Source organism: Drosophila bipectinata, chromosome 3R (genome assembly GCF_030179905.1).
Source record: "Drosophila bipectinata strain 14024-0381.07 chromosome 3R, DbipHiC1v2, whole genome shotgun sequence".
Lineage (NCBI taxonomy): Eukaryota > Metazoa > Arthropoda > Insecta > Diptera > Drosophilidae > Drosophila > Drosophila bipectinata.
In genome coordinates this window covers 11,099,277-11,120,517 of record NC_091739.1, presented here as the reverse complement: position 1 = coordinate 11,120,517, position 21,241 = coordinate 11,099,277, and the positions used below count along the sequence as shown (strand labels likewise).

At 45.1% G+C, this 21,241-nt stretch overlaps 3 protein-coding genes across 4 annotated transcripts; 1 reads left to right on the top strand and 2 right to left on the bottom strand.

The window, feature by feature from the left end:
• Positions 1-27: 27 nt before the first annotated feature.
• Positions 28-2,162, top strand: Polr2M (RNA polymerase II subunit M). Of its 2 annotated transcripts, none has more exons than XM_017247914.3 (4): positions 28-160; positions 778-932; positions 1,003-1,723; positions 1,780-2,162. In XM_017247914.3, the coding sequence occupies exons 2-4, from the start codon at positions 787-789 to the stop codon at positions 2,026-2,028; spliced, it is 1,116 nt and encodes a 371-aa protein (XP_017103403.2). In that variant the 5' UTR covers positions 28-160; positions 778-786; the 3' UTR covers positions 2,029-2,162. The 2 variants fall into 2 exon arrangements, with proteins under 2 accessions (XP_017103403.2, XP_070137683.1); XM_070281582.1 differs by lacking the exon at positions 28-160 and adding an exon at positions 368-707.
• Positions 2,069-17,264, bottom strand: unc79 (UNC-79 domain-containing protein). Its single transcript, XM_017247907.3, has 26 exons — positions 17,176-17,264; positions 16,884-16,992; positions 16,686-16,805; positions 16,456-16,617; positions 16,224-16,394; positions 15,891-16,166; positions 15,133-15,831; positions 14,212-14,868; positions 13,881-14,152; positions 13,721-13,822; positions 13,515-13,659; positions 12,649-12,705; positions 11,794-11,873; positions 11,291-11,353; positions 9,811-10,143; positions 9,611-9,759; positions 8,820-9,553; positions 8,036-8,758; positions 6,577-6,844; positions 5,872-6,517; positions 5,739-5,813; positions 4,443-5,672; positions 4,207-4,385; positions 3,992-4,146; positions 3,045-3,933; positions 2,069-2,985 (listed from the first exon to the last, which is right to left on the bottom strand). The coding sequence occupies exons 2-26, from the start codon at positions 16,936-16,938 to the stop codon at positions 2,160-2,162; spliced, it is 9,066 nt and encodes a 3,021-aa protein (XP_017103396.2). The 5' UTR covers positions 16,939-16,992; positions 17,176-17,264; the 3' UTR covers positions 2,069-2,159.
• A 795-nt stretch (positions 17,265-18,059) lies between these two features.
• Positions 18,060-19,380, bottom strand: LOC108129244 (uncharacterized). The gene is made up of 2 exons (XM_017247199.3): positions 19,032-19,380; positions 18,060-18,974 (listed from the first exon to the last, which is right to left on the bottom strand). The coding sequence occupies exons 1-2, from the start codon at positions 19,270-19,272 to the stop codon at positions 18,568-18,570; spliced, it is 648 nt and encodes a 215-aa protein (XP_017102688.2). The 5' UTR covers positions 19,273-19,380; the 3' UTR covers positions 18,060-18,567.
• Positions 19,381-21,241: the final 1,861 nt, after the last annotated feature.

The window sequence follows — 21,241 nt, the reverse complement described above, 5'->3', positions numbered from 1 at the left end:
ATTATTATATTTTTAATTTTATTTTTTTTTACTTCCGCTCCTGGCTACTACTCCATTACTCCACTACTACTCCTGGCTTTTCCGAGGAAACGCGGAAGTGCATCACCAGTACCGCCATTCCGGCGGTAAAAAGTCCCAAAACTATTAAGAACACAATAAGGTACAGTACTAGCTTGGTTATGCGGCACATGGGGGACACTACACCGTTTTTTTTACAACCTAGCTTGTTATAAAATGTTTGAAAGATGTTCCACTGATGTTTAGTTTTAATGTACAGCATGATACAATTATATAATTGTATCATGATGTACAGGTGTTATTCTTAAAATTGTATGTTTCCTATTTTGTAAAGATATATTTTCAACCTAAGCATGCATTCTTTGGAAAACTTCAATGAATTTAATCTATAATAGCTGCTTAAGCTAAAAAAAGTAATATTTATATAAAATTTTGATTGCGCGCCAAAAATATCGAAATTGAAATTGGTCATCGATATTCATTCTTCGATAACTTCTTAATTTTTGAAAAAACCGAGAACCAGAACGCATTTTGTAAATGAAATTGGTTTTTGACCGAACAAACGTAACGAAAGTTATAAAGTTTTTTAAAAAAGGGAGTGGAAGATTCCCAAAAAAGATATTCCGAATTCAGGGACAAAAAAATATCATTCAAGAATAGTTCAAACGAGTGGCAGCCTCAAAAAAAAGGTGCAAGTCTGGCAACTTTTAGCCAAATCTGGCCAGCTTGAAACTTATTTATTTACCAATTTTGAAATAGCTAGCAAAAATGAGCGAAAATCTTGTTGCTCCTCCGTTAAGCCGTATTCCTGGCACTAGCCAGGTAAAGGAGCAGCACAGCAAGGATCTAAAGACACTAACCTATGTGCAGTTGTTGGAGATGCGGGATCGTCAGGCGACCTTTCTTACCTTCAAGTGAGTTTTTTCCCCTAACCTGTGGAGTTTTCCCGCTTTTGAAACTGATTTTGCCGCTTTTTATTGCCAGAAAGCGCTTGCAGCAGTTGCCCGATAAAGGAAAACGCCTCCAGGAGTCCTACGATAAGTTGCTGGACGAGATCAGGAAACGCGATGAAGTGGAGCAAGCTACTCGACTTCTTAGTGGCCTAAACATTGCGGAGAAAGGAAAGGTGGCTCTGAGCAATCTAGAGTGGAATGGCAGAACAGCAGATGAGGGTGCCCATGTGGACGACATCCTAGACAGCGACGACGAGTTGGAGATGGATCCACTAAAGATTATTGCCCAGGGCACCATGCACGAGAAAAAGGTTCAGGTGATTCCTCCTTCTGCCAGTCTCATAACGGCAGAAGATCTGGCAGAGATTGAGGACTTTAAAAAGCCAACAGATTCACCAGATTCAGCATTACACGATCACAGCGACACCAGCTCTCTTCCCGCAGAGATAATTGAGGTAGATGCTAGTCTAGTAGCCGCCAAATTGAGTAAAGAGGAACCTCTTGAACAACATGCCCGGTATTTAATTGACAAAACAGAAGTCCATGTTAATCCTTCGACCAGGGAAAAGTTTAGACCATTTCGTACTACGGTCTCAAATGTTCATGATCCCGATAAGGAGCGCATGCGAAAAAAGGGCAAACACTGGGAGGTCACGGCAGCAACTCCACCGCTCATTCAACATAAGGAGGTGCAGTTAGTACCACTCGCGGAATCGGCTAGTCTCCAACTGGACTACATGCAAAGGATTAAGGTAGGGATCAATAAATTTTTAAGCATGAGCTGATTTTAAATACAATTCCTTTGCAGGAGCTACGCATTCAGCAGGCTGAGCAGCGTCTAGCTAAGCAAATAGAAACAAGAAAAGCCTCAGGACTTAGCCTTCCAGAAGAAACAATACTTAAAACCAAGGAATCGTTCCGCAACTACCGAAATCCTAAAACGGATTTCCTAATCGAGGGCAGACAAAAAGTCAGCGAGGAGCATGAAGTCCACGACCCCTCAATCCTGGATCGAGGATCTGCCGCTAGTGGCATCCATTACACAGTTTACGAGTAACCTCAAAGCAGAGATTGTGTTAGAATCCAACTCCGGTTCATTGTTTCAAACAAATTGTGAAATATTTATTCGTATAAGCAACAATTACTATTAAGACTGCATTAAACTATTGCATGGTGCATGTTTACAATTTAGATAGAGTAGAACTGCGTGGCTGTGGAAGCCTGGAGCTCAATTTGTCCCATTTTGAACTGGAGACGTTGAAGCCACTTCAGTAAAGCCTCCGACTTAAAGGCCTGCTGCTCCTCGTAATCTGGGGCGTAGTCCCTTACGTTCTGCAGGCGGACATGCAGAGTGTCCGAAAGTTGGGTCTGCGAGGATAGCACTGGACTCCACATGGGCAGTAGCTTGCCCAGAACCGTTGAATTGGTGTCCTTCAGGGCCTCAAGCAGACTAAGGAAGTGTAGATTCACCATTTCGGAAAGCTTGGAGTTGGCACTCTGGGTCTGGAAATCCACGGGGGTCTGCGGCTGGTCCTTATTGGCCGTTGGCTTGGCATGGGACACCAGCTGCAAAATGCAGGGTGTGACCTTGGCCCAGAACTCGAACAGCACACCTAGCGTGCTGCCCTCTGAATTGTTATTCGTGTTGTGGGACATCTGCTCAAGGTAGACTGTCCACAATTGGCACAGGGTAAAGGCGTGGAATAGCGAGGACATGTGCAGCACGGAAGTCTTGGACTGTTCCGCAAAGCCAGCGAAGATGACCTGTATGTGGTCGGCGATGTGGCAGGATGCCTCTTGTGGTACGGGCTGAGAGTAGGTTACTCCCTGGTGCTGGTAGTGGACGCTGGCTGCGGGAATGGGTCCCTGACCAGGTGCCGGAATCGGAGGCATTGGGGTGGGAATTGTGTGTGTCTCCTGGCGTCGTTGCATTAGAGCCATGTGGGTAAGTGAGCCGAGAAGCAGCCAGGATAGCAACCGCATGTGTCCGACGCATTCAGTGAACTCTTTGGGTCTGGGAATAGATTATATTTTAAGAAATCAAAGGATACCATTGAGTCTTCCTTAACTTACCCTTGTTGGAGAGAAGAGGGAGCATTATTCAGCCAGGGAAGATATCGGGCCACGGCTTTGTTGTCTCGGGAGTTTCCACGGGACATCTCCAGGGCCAGATACTGGGCCACAGCCCCCTTAAGTACTCCGCCCAGGGTATCCTCGCCAAGACCGTTGCTCGTCTGACCGTTCTTGATCTTGCTGAGAGTGTGGAAATCGGCCAGGAAATCGATCACATCATTGATGTACTGCCTCAAGCAGTCGGCGGCATTGGTGGTCAGAAGAGGAGCCGCATCTGGCAGACCTGGAGCAGCTCCAGGTGGCAAAGTTCCGCCAGCGTCAAGCAGAACAAATCCAATAATTGTGAGCAGATTATGGTCCGGAATGTTCGTCTTGAACTTGAGGGCCTGAACGAACTCGAAGATCATCTGCCGGCAGAGGAGGTTCTTATCCCTATCCTTGCTGAAGGAGCGAGTGTTGAGGGTGCAGAGTTCGTAAAGAGTCTGGTACTCCAGATTAGTGTGTTGCACGCAATAGGCCATGATCTTGGAATAGGGATCTAAAAGGGTTTTGGGTACACAGTTGAGCCGCAAAGTTGCCGCAATGATGTCCAGCATGTACTCTGCGTTGCTTAGACTTGGCATGATCACAATGACCTGTCGGAGTAGCGATTCCATGGCCTGCATCGCCTGGGACCAGACCGCCAAGCCTACACCAGCCTCGGCCGGAACGCATTGGAGGTTCAGGTACTCGGCCATGTTACGGAAAATGACCGGAAGTTGGTCAATAGGCAGGGCCTTCTTGGAGATGAGGGACTCGCAGACCATGTAAATGGGACTGGTGACGTTAAGATCCTGGAAATCCTGCAAAGCTTTAGCAATGCTGCGGAAGTGGTTGTGTCGGATTTTCACTGAAAGATAAGGATTAATGTTGAGCTTCCAGTGCAAACGACTCTGCCTTCCACTTACTCTTCATTTGGGTTTGGAACACCTGCAAGAAGATGCCATTGGGAGCTAGTTGGTGGAGTACGCAGCGGAAGAACTGCAGGGCAACTGCCTGGGCACTGCTCGCCAATGGAGGGCCATTCTCACCCTGCCAGGCGTGAGTGCAGCTCAAGCAGATTCTAGGATTAACATGAAAGATGTAGTCTTGGTTATCTGTTACTTTTAGATGATTTTCTTACCGGGATGTCATGGTCAAAATCTCGGGTAGGAAAGGGGCTGCCATTGCCGGTTCGCGATGAATAAAAGTTCCTAGGATCACTATGAATATGCCAATCTCTTCATCGGTGTACTCCTCGATATGGGCACCACAGTCCGAGCAGCGCTCCACGATGGTGTAATCACCAACCCGACGGGAGCTCTGAAAAAGGCACTTACTATAATTAGAACTACAACGTAATGTTTTTCAATAACTCACTCCTCGAGGAGCATGGGGAGTGGCATGTGGTCCATGGCCATTGCTAGCTTCGATTTCGCCCTCATCCATCTCGTCATCAGGCTCAGGATCCACGGGTTGGAATGGTGGCGGTGGCCATGACCCTGCGAAACGTGACCGGATGTCCGGAATAGCGTTGGTGTCCACATTGAAGGGAGCCAGTTTCTGGCGAGGTCTCTTGATGCTGTTGCTGGTTGTCAGTCCACCAGCTCCTCCGGACCCACCAGCAGTTTGCTTCAGCTCCTGCTGGACGTTCTTCAAGATGGAGGTGTGCAAGTCAGCTGGCGGCTGGGAAGGAAGCTGTGCATTGGGATTGGGTGGCGACTCCAACGCTACTTGCTTAATCAAGCGGCGTGGAGAGTTGGTCCGGCTGCTGGGAGTAGCGTCATCCTTGGTGCTCTCCGACACGTCCAGACTGTCCTGTTTGAGATGGCTGATGTCCGGCAGATTCAGGCCATCCCTTACCCGTTCCACCAAGGTGACCACCGTGTCCTGGGTGCCAATGGGAAGCAGGCGCTCCGGTGTGGGTATCTCCAAGGCAGCAATACTCTTTGGAGGCGGTAGGCTCTTCATACCCTCGTCTACCTCGTCCCGGGGATTTGGCATCACACTCATTTTGGAGAGAGGAGATTCCGGAGAGCCATAATTCTTGTCTACGCGCTTTAGGGACTTGGTTTGGGTCTTCTTTTGTCGAGAATCATCTGCCGAGGAGCTAGAGTTTCCAGCGCTGCATTCCACTATAGTCTTGTGGCGACCAATAGGCTTGGAGCCTGGAGCCTGTCCGGGAGCAGCAGCAAGAGCACCGCTATCGTTGGCACCGGTACCATTAGCGGATCGGCTTCCACTGCCACTACCGCTGCTGGATCCATCAACTGGCTTCCTTTCTCCTCCTGTTGGCAAGTCCTGGAGGGCACCCAGTGCCTTCAGGTGATTCGTGGCGATGGCGGCAAACATCTTCGAGGTGGAGGCAGCCGCGTTCTCCAGGGACTTGTTGCGGACGGTCACCGCCCGGTGCACATCGACTGGCGGACTTATGATCGCCGTCTCGGTAGTCTCAGCACCCACTAGAGGGGTCACAATCATGCGCACTCCTTCCTGGAGACTGTGTCTGGTGTGGGTAGTTACCTCACTGCTGGTGGTGGCCTTGATCTTTGTGGTATATGTATCCCCCACTTTGGTGGTGATCATGGATTTGTGCGATTTTGTCGATTTCTTGAGTAAAAAAATATAAAAGTATATTAGGGAATAGGGATACTGTGATTTAAGGAATGGCGTTACCTCTTCTGTGTATTCCAAAGTGCGTCGAGTGCGGGGCATGACATCCTCGAAGTGAATGGTGTCGTCAAAAGAACCCTAAAAAGAATTAAATTAAATTAAATTTAATCTTAAAATATCTAATAGTTTTTCTTACCGGAGCGCTACTGCCATGCAAAGTACTGTCTGAAAGATCGCTTTCTGGAATGGCTACCAGTTCCGACTCCGTCTCATCCGCGTCAAGACTGGAGTCGTTGTACTTCCTGAAGGCATGCTGAAGTTTGGGAGTGAAGGCCACATTCTGGCCTTTGCTCTTGGAGGCGGCACTGGTGCCCTCCGAAGGGAACATCGGGCTGGCCGGAGGACTGGCCTCTTTGTCGTCCGGGTCAGTACCAAGAGATGGCTGACTTACATCCCGGGATCTGGCAGCTCCACCCACACCCTGAATATCCAGAATGGTGGTTGTGGGAATACGACGACACTGATGGAAGTGACCACGCAAGCTGTTCATGATCATCCGGATGGCAGAGATTACATAGCCACTGAGAGGTGGTTGGGTGTACGAGTACTTGTAGAGCACCACCAGCAGGGTGAAGAGCCAGTTGCGGCGGGGGTATTGTTCCAGGTGCCATAACGAGTAGTTGAAGACGATGTTCTGATAGGATTCGCCAGAAGTACTGGTCGGATTCGGGGCATAAAGGATAATCTGCATAACCGAGGGCAGGATTAGCCCACCAATCAAGTGGTTTTGATCCAGGACTTGTGGCAAATTGGCCAGGAAGGCATTGAATACGGCCGACACTCTGGAAAGAAGTGAAGGTATCATAGATCTTTCATAGATCTTTTATTTTCGGAAACATACCTTAGAGATTCCGGTGTGGTGTGGAAGGTCTTGTCGATCTGATTATGTCCAAGTAGAAGGAATAGATGCTTCAAAACAATGTTCTGGGTCTTGGTCACTGGCTTGTCCTCCGAGGGAAAGGCCTGATCCGTGCGGGACATGAACTGCATGAGCATGAAGACTAGCAAGTGAATGGTCTCCCGATCGGACTCCTCCAGTTCCGTGATCCTTGAGAGCAAGCCAATCAGATTCTCATCGTTCAAGCCGCCTAACGAATGGATGTGACCATCTATATATAGGATCGATATTATATGGTATTATTAGTAATGATTTGAGGTAGGATCAGGAATCTGCTTGGATGGGAATGGGGAAAAAACACCAATATCTTTTTAATTTTTGTTCGGTCTCAGCCACATGCCAATTTCACAATAAGATTGATTTTTGTATATGTAGATTGAAAATGTTTTGCGGTTTGTATAATATACAGGGAATGTCTCTGTTGAGTAAAATTTATTTTCGAAATTGGAGGTTACACTTGTCGAGGGAAGACAGAGAAAGATGGGGAACAAGAGAGAGATAGAAAGAAATAGAGAGGGTGATAGAGTCATCCGCGATAAAGATAATGATCATACATACCAGTTCGAGGGGAACACACTTAAATGACATTGTATATGAGAAGCAAAGTTATACACACAGCTGAATAATACGGACATTACACACAATATATACATATTTTATATAAAATTTATTATAATTTTCTTTGACTTTATTAAATAAAAAATGCATGAAAAATGATTATTTTAGTATGAAAAGTATAGCATGCTTTTGTGATCCATGTGATGGACGTGCCACTTAAAAATCGTTTCAAAATGGTGATTTGTTGTGTTAAATATTGTTTAAAATATAAATAATTCAATTAAAATGCAAATTGAAAAATAAAATGTTTCTTATAACAAATCAATATTGCTTGCTAAAAAATTATAACCAGTTTGTGGCTAATTATTGCTAAATAATAATATTAGTATAAGTATAGAAACTATGTTACTTGTCTGTTATATGGTTTGTATTATTAAAAAGCCAAAGTTGTATATCATTTCTCCGGGATTCGCTGATCTTGACGATAATGTAGATTTGGTTTTAACACTGATATCAAGCCAAAGCAACACCGACAATGGGCAAGCTAACATTAATGGCTAAACTATTCTCAAGGAATCCTCTACGAATTCAAAAATATATTTTTGAAAATAATTGGATTATTGCAAGACCATTTTGCTCTTAATTATTGCAAATATCCTTGAAACTGGAATAAATATTTGAAAAACTTTCGATTCTTTGCAAGTAGTTTACACATCATGTTGATCGCCAAAAAACACCGATCATCAGACACCATCGAGGGGAGGGGATACACAGAAACCAAAGACACAACAAAAAATTATATAATAAGAAATGTAACTCGGGACACACATGCTCTAGCACCTACCTGGATTCGCCGAGCTGCCGGTGGCCGCCGCACCCGCGCCCTGCGAATGCGACAGGTGGGTTGCGGCATCGCAAGTGCAGTGCAGGGGGAAAGCCAGAGCCGAGGGGCTGGGACTAGGGGCCGGCACGGTGGCTGGCTGCGTGGGCAGCAGGTTGGGTGCCGACGGATGCTTTTGGAAGTGGGAGTGAAAAGAGTGTTGGGGCGGGGGATTCGCCGAGTTGGATCCTCCCGATGCCTCCTGGATGAACGATGACCCTGAAGCTGCTGAAGCTGCTGCGGCGGCGGCATCGGCGGCTACCTGGGAGCGGAGCAGCGTCTCCGCCTCCTGCAGCGTGGGCATCGGACTATGGTGACTGGGCGGCACGCAGTGCACCAGGTATTGGTGGCTCTGACTGTGGCCCGAGCCCAGACTGGTTGTGGTTGCTACATGTGCACTACTACCGGCATGGTGATGCGGGTGATGGTGGGGGTGAGGGTGAGGGTGTGGATGCGGGTACGGGTGGTGGTGGTGATAGGGAAAGGCCGTGTGCGACGGTTGGTGAACTGGACAAGGTGGCGGCTTGGGACGTGAGGAGCCCGCTGCCGTAGGATTCGCCGACTGGCTGCTGCCAGAGGCCCCCCCACTACTACTGCCCAGGAACTGACCCAGTCCGAAGCGTGATGTCTTCCTCTTGAGGATCGGCGCCGACACCTGCCGACTGTATATCTTCTCCTTCTCGGGAACTGAAAAACGAAAACAACAAATTCCAGTACTGGTAAACTTCTCTGCAAGTGGGATACTCACTAAACTTGCTGTCCTGGCGCGGTGCCATGCTGGCAGGGGCGGACATGGTCCGCTTGTAGGGCCACTTTGTGCCAAAGGAGGCGCTCAGGGTTTTGGCCATGCAGCCGCTCGTGTCGGACTGGCTGAGAGCTTCCCGGGCCTTCTGGATCTTGGCGGACAGGGCCTCACTGCCGTTGTCCGAGTTACGGAGATCCCTTAAGTAGGAGATGTCGCCGCACTTTTCCAGGTTGATCTGGGCCTCCACGAAGAGGGTGTCGAAGCGGTTAAGGAAGAACTCCCAGCCGAGCATCTTTCGGTCAGAGAGGGAGTTGTGGAGCTGGTAGACGGATTGCAGGACCACCGGCCGGTCCACGATGAACAGATCGAACTGCGACTCCAGGCAGAAGAGCAGCGACCGAATTGCCGTGTCATGAATAGTTCCGATGTATAGGGTAGCCCGCTGCGCCACGTACACATTGATGTCGTCCATGCTGGCGATCAAGTGACAGAAGGCGGTGGCCAGGGCCGTCTGCAGGCCCACCTCGGAGCGCAGCGGGGTGGAGTCCATGAAACGGGTAATCACGGTGACTCGCTCCACTGCCGTGAACCGGACGCGCCAGTCCGTGTCGTGGAAGGCCTCCTGCACCACGCGCCAAAAGACGTCCGAGCCGAGCGGCAGCGTGATGCAGTGCAGCAGCAGTGGCACGCCCACCTGACAGATGTGAGAGTGCTCCGCGTTGCATAGCTCCCAGAGGCTAAAAATAAGATGATTCCTATAGTCTGAAACTGGATTAAGGAGTTTTATGTCCTACTTCTTGATCAATAAGTTCTCCTGGCACCAGATGAAGAAGCCACGTTGCTCTTTGGCTGCCTTGGCCAGAGCATCTCCATGGAGGGCCATTGTATTGAGGCACTGCAGGACATAGTACAGGATCTCCGGCTTTTTAATAGTTGGGATTTCCTAAAAGGCAAGTAAAGGTGAGAAGTGTTTCTAAAAGTCTGACTTCCCTACCGTCAAAAGCTGATGAATATACTGAAGCGGCTGTGGTAGCGTATCCAGGGTGAACTTGAACTTGCCCACGGAGGTGTGCCAGAAGTCGTCGCTGTCCTCCTCCTCCTCGTCCTCCTCGGAGCCGCTTCCGTTCTCGCCACCGCCTCCGCCGCCACAGGCTCCCGTGCCATTGGCGCCGTTCTCACCCATGACCGATGCCTTGGTGACGCTGACATTGGCGCTGCCGACGTCCGCATCGGACAGGGTTATAGAGCGGGCTATGGCCCGGTCTGTGGGCAGAATGGAGGCCAGGTCGAGCTGCTCTGAAACAGTTTCTACCGTCGCCGTCATGATCTGCATAAGACAAGGGGGGCGGCATTAGAGCGAGTCTGGACCGTGGGTGTGGGAAACAGAGTTACATCGTATATATACACGGGTTGGAACATATTTTGGTGTGAACGGTATTATTTTACATTCCTTAGATAAAACATTTAGACAAATGCAATGGTCGGGGCACTGACAATTCGCTTACACTCACATATCCGGTTGAAAAGTCAGTTAATATACATAAAAATGGCATATAACACACGTAAAATATTGCATAAATTTGTTACATTTTCTGTGCAGTTCTGTGAGTAATATTAACAACGATTTTATTCATCGGTGGTTGGGTGAATCATAAATAGTAACTGGTGACAGTGCTGAACATTGAACATGCTTCTCAACAATGATCCAAAAATTTTAAATAAAAAAATCTGTTATGTGGAAATTATTAAGGAACGCAATATTTACATGTTGATAAGAATATAGAAATGAATAAAATTTACATATATAAAATTTGTTTTTAGAGTTTTTTCTCTTTATACGATAAATTGTAATTTATTTTCACACACATACAAGATACTTTGACACACAGCAGTTTTAACAAAGTAAGTAAATAAAACTAGAAAATTAAAGAGGACTAGTTGTAAGATGGAACGATCTAAAGCTTATAATTTAAGTAATTTCGTCTGTGTGGATTTTCTCTATCAGAAAATTGTCCTCATGTCGGAGACTTCATTTTTTTGTCTAGAAAAATATTGAAGTAAAGAATATATGGATTTTATTTTAAGAATTCATTGAATATATCTTGAACCTAGGTTTCTCTAAGGCTAGTTATCAAAACGCTCCACTAAATGGCTTAATAAGTCCTAAGAATCTTCGTTATTATTAAAAACAAATTATGTAAAGATTTAAATTTTATTAAAAAAATATGTAAAATAAACAGGAAAAACACTCTGTACATTTATTTACACTTATCACGACGAGTAAAATTTTAAGATTGGACAAAAGTACAAAAAAGTATAAGCGGGTTAAACGAACTTTACAAATGTCGAATTATTGGGGGGTTTTTAATGGGGGAAAACCAAAAAACTAATATCGAAAACAAACTTGTATAGCTTTTTTTTGGTAGAATTGTTTGTCTTTGTTGGGTATTTCTTTTTAAGAATGCACAAAGTACCTCGTTTGTGGCGTGAACTTTTCTCAATTCATTACTATCAACTGAATGCCCATTTTCGTTATTCTATAAAAAATATACGAAGAAACAAAAACTTTTGTATAATCGTAGGACAATTATCGATTTTCAATTTTTGAAAATGAAAACTTTCAATTGGAATTTGTGTTAATTAAAGTAAAAACAAACAAAACAGCTTGTGTGTGTTTATAAAATGAAACAACTCGAATGCTCACTTCAACTTAGTGTTGCTTGTTGCTGTAATTAGTTTGAATATTTATAGCAAATATTTAAAATATATATAGATATATGTAAATATGAGGTGTTTCAATATACCTACAGTCAACGTATAATAATTGAATTTTATTTCTTTTCTTTTTTTTGTTTTTATATAAGATTATTTTTTTGGCAATGTGTAAAGAACTTTCAAATTCGAGTTTGGTCGTCAATAAATGGGTGACAACTAAAGATAAAATGTGGGGGTCTATGCTTATGATCGAAATACATACGGAACAGACGTGGGGCATGTGGACGAGCACTCCGCCCACGGAGTGGGGTTCGGGTTGGGGCACGGCCACCGGCACAGGACCTTTGCAAAGAGAGTAAAATACCAGGATTAGTACAGGAGTTACACAACGGGGAAGTCGAGTCCAGCTAAAATGAAGTTTTAGGTCAACATACAACTGATTCGCATTCAATAATCGATCATGCAGCCAAGTACATACACAAAAAAAAAAAGTCCCAAAAGAAATAGGATGTCATTGTAAGTATCTCATGCAGGATCAACAAGTGTGTTTGGGTTTAACTTCACTGCCAATCGGGGTCTAAGCGAATCATATGTCCCATATTACCAATTTCGGGGAACTGCCTACCGAGGAACGAAAGATCACTTGAAAAAAAGATATGTGTGGTATGCAGTATTATCTCGAAAAGGTGTGTGTGTGTTTAAGAAAGACTTTAACCGAACCGAACCGAAAGGAAAAAAATCGATCTAGTTTGGCAAACTGGAACTGAACTCTCTAGGGGGACTGTAATATTACTACTTGGGTCAGCTAAAGGTAAAAGCTTTGGTTACGCTAGTCATTCACTAGATAGAGGGGGTTCTGTGTGTTCTGGTGTTGAGAGAGTGTTGGATCTGGCGAAACTATAGTTTGTATTTTTTTTTTCAGTGTGAGTGGGGGAATCTGTTGTTCGTGTAGAGTGGAGAGTTAATAAAAGATTGTAGTTTATTCGGTTGAGTAACGAAATGTTTCAACAAATGCTTGATAATGTAATGTTAATTGTAATTTGTATTTTTGATTTTTTTTTTTTGTTTTTGGTTTTTAGTTTTGTAACGAATGAAAAATTTGCTGTTGGTGCATCACCTGCCATTATAATAATTTTTCCATCGTCTGAAAAGAATTGATCTAGCTTAAAGATATCTGATAATGATTGATAGATTCAAATTGAGTTTGGTATTAGTTTTCATGAGTAGTAGACATTGGTATTTTGTTGATTAAATTTGGCATATTGGCATTTTTGGCATTTTGGCAGATACGGGAAGTTTTCGAGTGTGTCAGAGACGCGAAATATTTATAGGGTGCGAGCGATAGAGACAGCGTTTAGTTACAGATATTATAGTTTTGTACAGGCAGACGCGCAGTAGAATTTGTTAGAGATAGAGAGAGAGAAACAAATATACATATTTAGGTAGAGAGATAGTAGATAGACAAATAGTTATGGTTTGAAAATATAAGTACAGTGGATGAGCTTAATGGGAAATGGTTTAGCGCGAGTGATCGGTTTAGATGGCTGTTAGTTCATACACATCTGGGTTTAGTCTCTGGGAATTAGTTTAGTTTCGGGGGGCAAGAAGGTACTTTACAAGGCATAGCAGTGCAGGTATCTAGTTGTAGGTTGTAACAACGTTCGGTTTGCGCTTTAACGTGGGTTTTTAGTCTAAGGCGGGCTTTTCAAATGGCCACTTCTCTTTCCACGCCACTCGCCCGCAAACTCTTTTTTATACAAAGTTATATGTATTTAATGTCCAGGCTCAAGTACTCTCTACAATTAGCTACTTTTTGGTGAAGTTTCACTGCTTTACTGTTACGGTGGTTAGTTTATTTATAAGTGGGTGGTTTTCGGGATAGAAACTGGGGCGGGTCTTTATAGACAGTTTATGTTACAACCGGGTTTTATCATCTCGTGGCCACCAAATAAAATGAAAAGGTTTCAGAAAGTCTGGGTATACCTGCAAAGCCTCCAAGGGGTCCCAGGGGAATGGGTAGCGGTGCCATGGATAGGGAAACGTCTCTATCGCGAGTCTTCTCTTTGTCGGATTCTGGCGGGGACTTTCGCGAGGATTTCTCCTCTTCAATAATGTCCTCAATGGGTACCTGCAAAAAGTGAAGTTTAACTGTTGATCTCTTTCTTGTAAATGTTCTAAAGATTTCCTACATCAGGGGGTCTGACGGGATTCAGTGGAGCCATGAACTGAACCAGCTTGGTGGAGAGTTGATGCCACATAATAGATGCCTCGCAATAAGCGCATTCTGCGACCTATGAAAACGTATCAATATATAACATCTATACAGGATTTTCTCAAGAACCTACTCACCTTCAGGGCACATACGTGACTACTGAGACCCACTCGAGCTGCCGTCACCATGCACTTGATGAGACGCGAAACATTCTCACAGACGCTCGTATGGATGCCCATGTGCTGCTCCACGTCCTGCAGCTCCATCTGCTTTAGAAGGATGTCCAGCATAAGGATGCAGCAGGTGAGATTATGCTCGGCATCCGTTGAGAACTCCGTGTGGCGATTGGTGGGGGCCTCATCATCAGAAATAGCAGAGGTGTTGCCAGAATCATCTTCCACAACGGGCGCTGAGAGACATAGAAATCTTGTAGATATACTTTTAAAATTCACTCCAATAGTAACTTACAAATGGAGCTGCGTCTGGGAGGATTAGCCATGTCCGCCTTGGTCTCCTTGCTCTCCTTGCAAGGAGTTTTCGGGGCTTTTGTCTGCGACTGAGCATCCTTCTCCCTCATCAACTCGTGTTGGATGCCATACTTCATAATGCGCACCCCGTCACCGAACATGGCGAAAAGCTGGACCAGCGGAATGAGGATCTCCAGCTTGGTGAGGATCTGTAGCCAGTGAAGGGCCTGCTGCTGCACCTTGGCCGTCGTCTTCTCGAACCGTATGGCTACAAAGTTGTACATGGTCTTGGCATCAAAACCAAGTGGCGACATCTCTGGATCGAGTATCTTGCTTAGCACGATCTTCAATTCGTTCAGCTCCTTCTCGGCCACGTCGTTGGTGATGGCTTCCATCCAGTGTGGCATCACATAGTCCCAGATCTCCGAGGTGATCACCTCGTATGGCACCAGGCAAATCAAACGTTGGAGGCCCTCCTTGAGGTGACTGGTCCTGGAGGCCAGTGTCTCCCAGTGGCCACCAACTCGGGCATACTCCGGGGGATGGGGGAGCAGACAGGAGATGAAGACGTTGTAGTGGATGCGGCAAATGTCCTTTAGCCAGTTGCACACGTGATCAACCTTTAGCTTCTCTATGGTGCTCTCTACTTGACCAGCAGCTGAAATTTTAAATGAGTTTTGAATGCAAGTATGAAAAAGTGTAGCCTACTTTAAGGGGAAAACATGGCGTAAGAGTAATATTTGAGGACAACATGGCGGATGAGTAATATTTCAGATCAATATGGCGGATGGGAGATCATAATTTCGGGTAACATGGCGGATGAGTAACATTGAAGAGCAAAAAGGCTGGCAATATGGGGTATGTGTGGTATGGCTTTTTTAATATTACGCATACGCCATGTTGTTTGAAACTCATCCCTTACCATCGTACGAATAGGCGGTGACATGGAACCAATGGAACAGCATGCTGAGGATCCTGCCCAGGACTTCCACGGGAGTGTCGGCATTGGGCGTGCAACGTCCTACGAGTAGCCAGATGCCGTATCGGCCCAAACGCTGGCGTTCTTCCAGAGAAATATTGTCGGCCGTGAGAGAAGAGCCATTTTTCTTGGACTCTGAGGACGAAGACTCCTTGCCAGGCTCAAAATTCAAAGGCTTGGCCTCACGCAGTAGGCTGACGACTGACTCCACCATGTGCATCTGCATCTCGGGGTCCATTTGCCAGGCGGGCTGTAGGCTGCGATGGACGACGTGGTCGCCACCTCGCCGCGAATTGTGCCTATTGCTGTGACACTGGCTGCAGTAGCGGATCGGATGGTTTCCATTGAAGCTGGCGCATTCCGTGGAGAAGCAGATGGAGAAGGCGGACTTTTCGTTGGAGCGGCAGTTCTTGTTCTCGCAGACCATGGAAACCTGCTGCATGGGGTGCAGGATGTCGCCGAACTCCAGGTTGGCGTGTTCGCGATGAATCTCGTTGGCGCATTCGATGCAGAGATAGAGGGGCGGCGGACAGTCGGGGGCGTAGGTAATGCTGATGCTATGATCATAGCAGACCTTGGCCGCCTCTGCGTTGCCGGCATTGGGGCAGTGCTCCCGCTGGCAGGTAAAGGGCACAAGGTCATCTAAATAGAGAGAGAATAGTAAAATCTGGAATCTATGCAAAGATAAAAGTAAAACTTACTAGTTAATTTAGAGAGCAGCACTTTGCGATCAAAGAGATTGGCGTCGAAAGCGGGCCAGTAGTAGAAGAGCAGTTTGGCGGCCGAGGAGCGTGAGACAGCCGTGCCATAGGCCACAACGCAAAGGATGTCCTTGACCACGTTGTGTTTGAGAGTCATGAGACACTCCAGCAACTGGCAGTGATGTGCTGGGTTGTTGGAGTACTGCAGGACCATCATTATAACTGAGGAGACAGACTGGCAGGCCTGGCACTCCTGCTCATCGGAGCTCCGTCGTGCTAAGAGAGATATATTTATAATTTTAAAGGAAGATCCAAATCATAATATTATCTTACTTATGGTAAATGGTAGTATATAGTAGCATAGAGCATTGACAATGTCCTGGTGTAAGGCTGGTGGTAGCACAGATATAGTAGAGCTGACTAGATAGGGTAGATTATCGATAAGATCCTTGTCTAGGAAGGGTAGGATGCAGCTGAGGCACTGCAAGAGGGCTTTCCCGAAAACTAAACAAAATATATAAAATTTATTATTTAATATGGGGTTGGTGAGAGTAAAAGAACCTACCGATTTGTCCATACTGGATGCAAGGTGCCACATCGATGAGCATAGTAAGAGCGTTATAGAGGTTGCCATATTCAAGATTGGGATAGGCAGACATGCGAGTGGGATCCTCGAGGGGATCGCGTATAAGTTCGTGCGGTGAGGTGCGCACATCCTTTAGGACAGCTGTGGGAAAAATATTTCAAAATATTTTATATGTATATATATAAAATATGTATGTTATATATTTATACTTAGTAGAGTTTGAGAAAAGTATTTGATATTGTTAGCAATATCGACGCCAGAGGGCGCAGGTAAGACGTTGTGCAATAGGCGTACATGGTATTCATGAAGGGCTCTCAATTTTGCCTGAACTGTAAATACAAAGAAAGAGAAAGATAGATATAGAGGGTAAAAAGGACCTCAATTTGAGACTTCTGGGGACAACTTACAGGCGGCAGCACGAGTGCCCATGTTGATGAGTTGCACCTTAAAGCTGCCAGTCATTATATCAGACAAATCCTTTGCATTGTCGAAACTGCTGCCGAGGGACTTCGCATTCTGTAATTTTTATAAAAAATATTCCATAAATAGAATCACACCCATTATTACGTAATGTCCTGCCCTTCAAGATGCTACTGAAAGTAAAAGTAGCTTAAACACACGAAACTTCATAGATAACTAAAAAGTTTCATAAACCCCATAAACTTCACACTCTAAGAATAATATTTGGAATAAACTTACCTCGAAATTGGTTAGTTTTTTCAATAAATTTGCAATTTTTTACGGGTTTTACAGCAGGCCACGTCCACGAAGAAAAATCTCTATAACTAAACTGCGTTTTTCGTGTGTATCTGTACAGGGAATACGGCTATCTGTTGGATGCCCTCTGACCCCACGAATTTTGGGGAGCCTTACTCCGAATGATTATAGAAGTTTTCAAAGCGGTTTGGACCTTATAAGACTTTCAAGGTGTTTTTTCGCTGAAATTGCACAATTTTATTGAATAAATTCGTTTAAATGTAGAGGAATTTCTGCAAACTGAAGTTGGAGGGTGGGGACTTGACCCACTTTTGCCACCCACCCTCGCCAGCAGCCCTGAGAACAGCTGTCCCGAAGTAGGACATGCGCATATCGCGTGTTTATCTCCGATTTGCCGCACTTCCCAACAAGTGTTTGTTTTGGTCTAGTCGGTCTAGGAGGTAAATATTTACAATCCACAGCCTGGATGGGAGTTTGCGCAGATTACACGCAATGTTTGTAAATTTACTCAGCTGATACTGTCGATGCGCAACTGGTATCCTTTGGAGAGTTACCAAGATTTTATGTAGACATCAACAAAATTATAAAATCAGCTGTGAATCAGGAGCGACTACAATTAAATATTCATTACCAAATCCTTGGGGTTGGGAAATTCTAAGGCTTCCTTGGAAAAAGAAAAGGAGAACATTTTCGTAAGGCTTTCTGGCTAATGCCGAACCTTTTAACCCCTTGCGTTGGCAACCAAAACTCTTTCTGGAAATCGAAACCCTATTTTAACAACTGATTTAACTGAACTCTCTGACCCAACTGGCAGTCCAAAACGGATGGGTTTACCAAAAAAAGCAAAGGATTAAACACGAAACTAGTCAAGTAAGTGTGGGTTTTACATTTATTGAGCTCAGTTTAATGGTGTTACAATTTGTGTATTTTAAAGCGGAAATGTGGTTACCATCTAATGGGGAAATACCTTGAATCCTATGCCTCAGAAACATATTGTTGTGGTGGTGCAGTCAGTGTAATTAAATCCCTTAATGGGTTATATGGTGTTGTAAGATATCTCAATGATACTGATTGATATAAGTGGGAGACTGTGTCTCGCTTTCGATCCAAAACGGATCAGTTTGCCAAAAAGGCTATCACGAATTTCGTCAAGTGCGTGTGAGCATGCGTATATATTTAAGAGCAGCTGAAAATTAATTATTATTAACGGATTTGTGTAATTTAAATCGGAAACGTGGTTATCGAAGTGGAGAAACATCTTGAATCCCCTTTTGCCCTACAAAACTATGATTTGTCATGTTTTGTGTTGTGTCTTGGTGTAAGTATTGGGTTAGAGAACGGGTGAAATGGTGGTCCGAAGACATCTTAAATATACTAATTGGCAAGTGCGGGAGACGGCAACTCGGTTTCGGTTGCAGGATCTGCGGTGGAGGTCAATCCGGCCTCTAATGAGTCCTGAAGCTCCTCGGCCGTCTCTTTGGGGGTCTTTGGCTTGGGATCGGTAGAGGTCTCCTCCATGTTACCTTCCTTAAGATCAGTGTTCGATTGAGAACGGGAATCCTGCAACTGCACCGGCTGTAGCTCATGGAGTTCCTCCTCTTCGGTGGCACCCAGACCCGATTGCTGAGCTCCTGAGCCCGCGTCTTGGCGATTTTTCTGGCGATGGAACAGTAGCTTCCAGTAGCTGGAAATGGATGCCTTGATTGTGGGCTTCACATTCGGAATGGGTTTCTCCCGCTGGGTAATGGGGTTTTCCATGCTGTTTGATGGCTCGGCCACATCTGGGAGGAAAATGGTAATGCTTCTATCCGTCAAAATATTATAGCCTGAGATCTTACCTTTTTGTGCTGTCTTATTGCGTGAAAAGAATCGAGTCAAGGTCTTCGGCTTGCTGTCTTCCTTGGCGTTGTCCTCGTCGGAGGCATCGCTTTCGTCATCAGCCTGGTCCCGCATGAGCGGCTTCTTGCTGACCTTGAAGAAGCGCTTTAGGGAGTTGGACTTCGAGGGCTGGGAAGTCTCGGACGGGGCCGCTGGTAGGGCCTGCGGCTCTTCTAGTGGTATATCCTCTAGATTGGACATCGTGTCCTGCTTTGCCCACGAAAATTTTAAATTGTATATTTTAGAAATATATTTTACGAAATATATAAAGTGCCTTGTTAGTTAACGAAGTGCACAAGGCAAATTGCAAGGAAATTCATGGCTTGCTAGGAACGAGGTGTTTGAAGTATGAAAACGATAACTTTGTTAGAAAAATATGTCAGGTAACACTTTAATTATAATATATTCGTTATTGTCGGGTTTTATTGTAATACTTAAGAAAACAAAATGTATGCTATTGTACTTTTTTTCTGGCCTTTTTTTTGCAGCAATTTGGTATCGTTCGGTTAACATGTGTTAACAACGACATCGAAACAGGTTTCAATTGATACGATTTTGATTTCATTTTCTCTCGTTTCTCCCCACAATCAAACTCTTTCCCCGGCCAGGACAAAGCCAAACAGAAGCCTGAAATACAGAAAAAGAAAACTGATATAAAAGCTTGAAGCAATTCATTCAATATGTGCAATACCCCTTGTTATGCTGCTGCCCCATTGTTTCAAATGTTCGATCGATTTCCCTTGTCCGCTGTCCGCCGGCCGGTGTCCGTTGTCCGGCTTCTGGTGCACTGCCACGGTACGGAGCTCCGTTTGTGAGTCGGGGCCACCAACAAAGTCGTTTCGAAAATCAATTGAAGAACTGGTGGCGATTCCTGCTGTCGACACTGCGCCATCCCACTACGGTGTAGCTCCAGCCGTCCAGCCATCCAACCATCCGGCGAAGGCCGTTAATTTATGTAGTTATGTGCCGTCTGCCGGTTGCCAGGACACCCAAAACAATGGACAATTTCTGGTCCAGTTGCAGCATGCGAGGGTTTTGTTTGAGGCTTTTGTTCGAGGAAGGTGTTGAAATTCCGCATAAAAGAAATATGTAATTTCATATCAATATCAGGGGTAAACGATGTGAAAAATTAAAGCTTATTGCTGGTTATATTACTTTTGATTAATTTTTAAGGCTTTGTAACTCGTTTCTATTCCATTCTTGAAAAATATACTTTACATTTTAATTTAAAGACCCTCTACTCTCCATTAATCTTGCACCAAAAAAGTTGATGGCATAACTCCCCCTGGCTGACAACGAGGAGACATCAATAAATCATCAACAATAAAACCATAAGGGAAATGAACAAGGATAATGCCAGGGCAATCCTTTTGCCAGTCAGCAGCTGCTCGCCCACACCGCTGCAAAGTGTGAAAATGTCAGTGCCAAAGGGGAGTTGCGGCCCAACTGAAAGTGGGGTGGGCGCCACATAATGGCCAAAACGGAAATGTTGTTTGCAGCCAATTCATTGCCAACACACACAGACAGAGGAGGAGAGAGAGCGGCAAACAACAAGCGGCAAAAACATAAACACCCCCTGCAGGCTTACGCAGCCACAACAGCAACATTCCCCGGACACAATGGCAACGGAGGCAGCAACAGAAGCTGCAACTGCAACTGCAGACCGCAAAATGTGTTGCCACAGCCCTTGGGGCTATACAAACGGAGATGGAGTTGGAGATGGTGCAGGAGCTGGAGCTGGAGCTGGAACCTGGAGTTGGATGGAAACTCATAAGTCGGTCTGCCAGACAAATCCTCAGAGCAAGTGCATTCATTCATTGGCAATAACAATCAAACTGCTGTTGGCAGTCCAGCCCTTTCCTTTGTGGCACAGACCCTCCTTTCCCCGCTGCCATTTGCTCATTTCTTGTTGCGCATTTGCAATGCCATTCAACTTGTTTGTATTGCTGCAACATCATCTTGCAACACCAACAGAAATTTTAACACTCGCAAAAAAACAGGAACATCAAAATAGGGACTTGATAGTATCTCCTTTTTGGGAAACTTTGAAAAACTATTAGTAAGGCATGTCTTTGTTAAACAATTATATTTTAGTTCTGTCCTTCTATTTGAAATGTATAAGTCCAATAAATCCATACCCATTGATCGTAAAGAATTACCTATTTTTTCT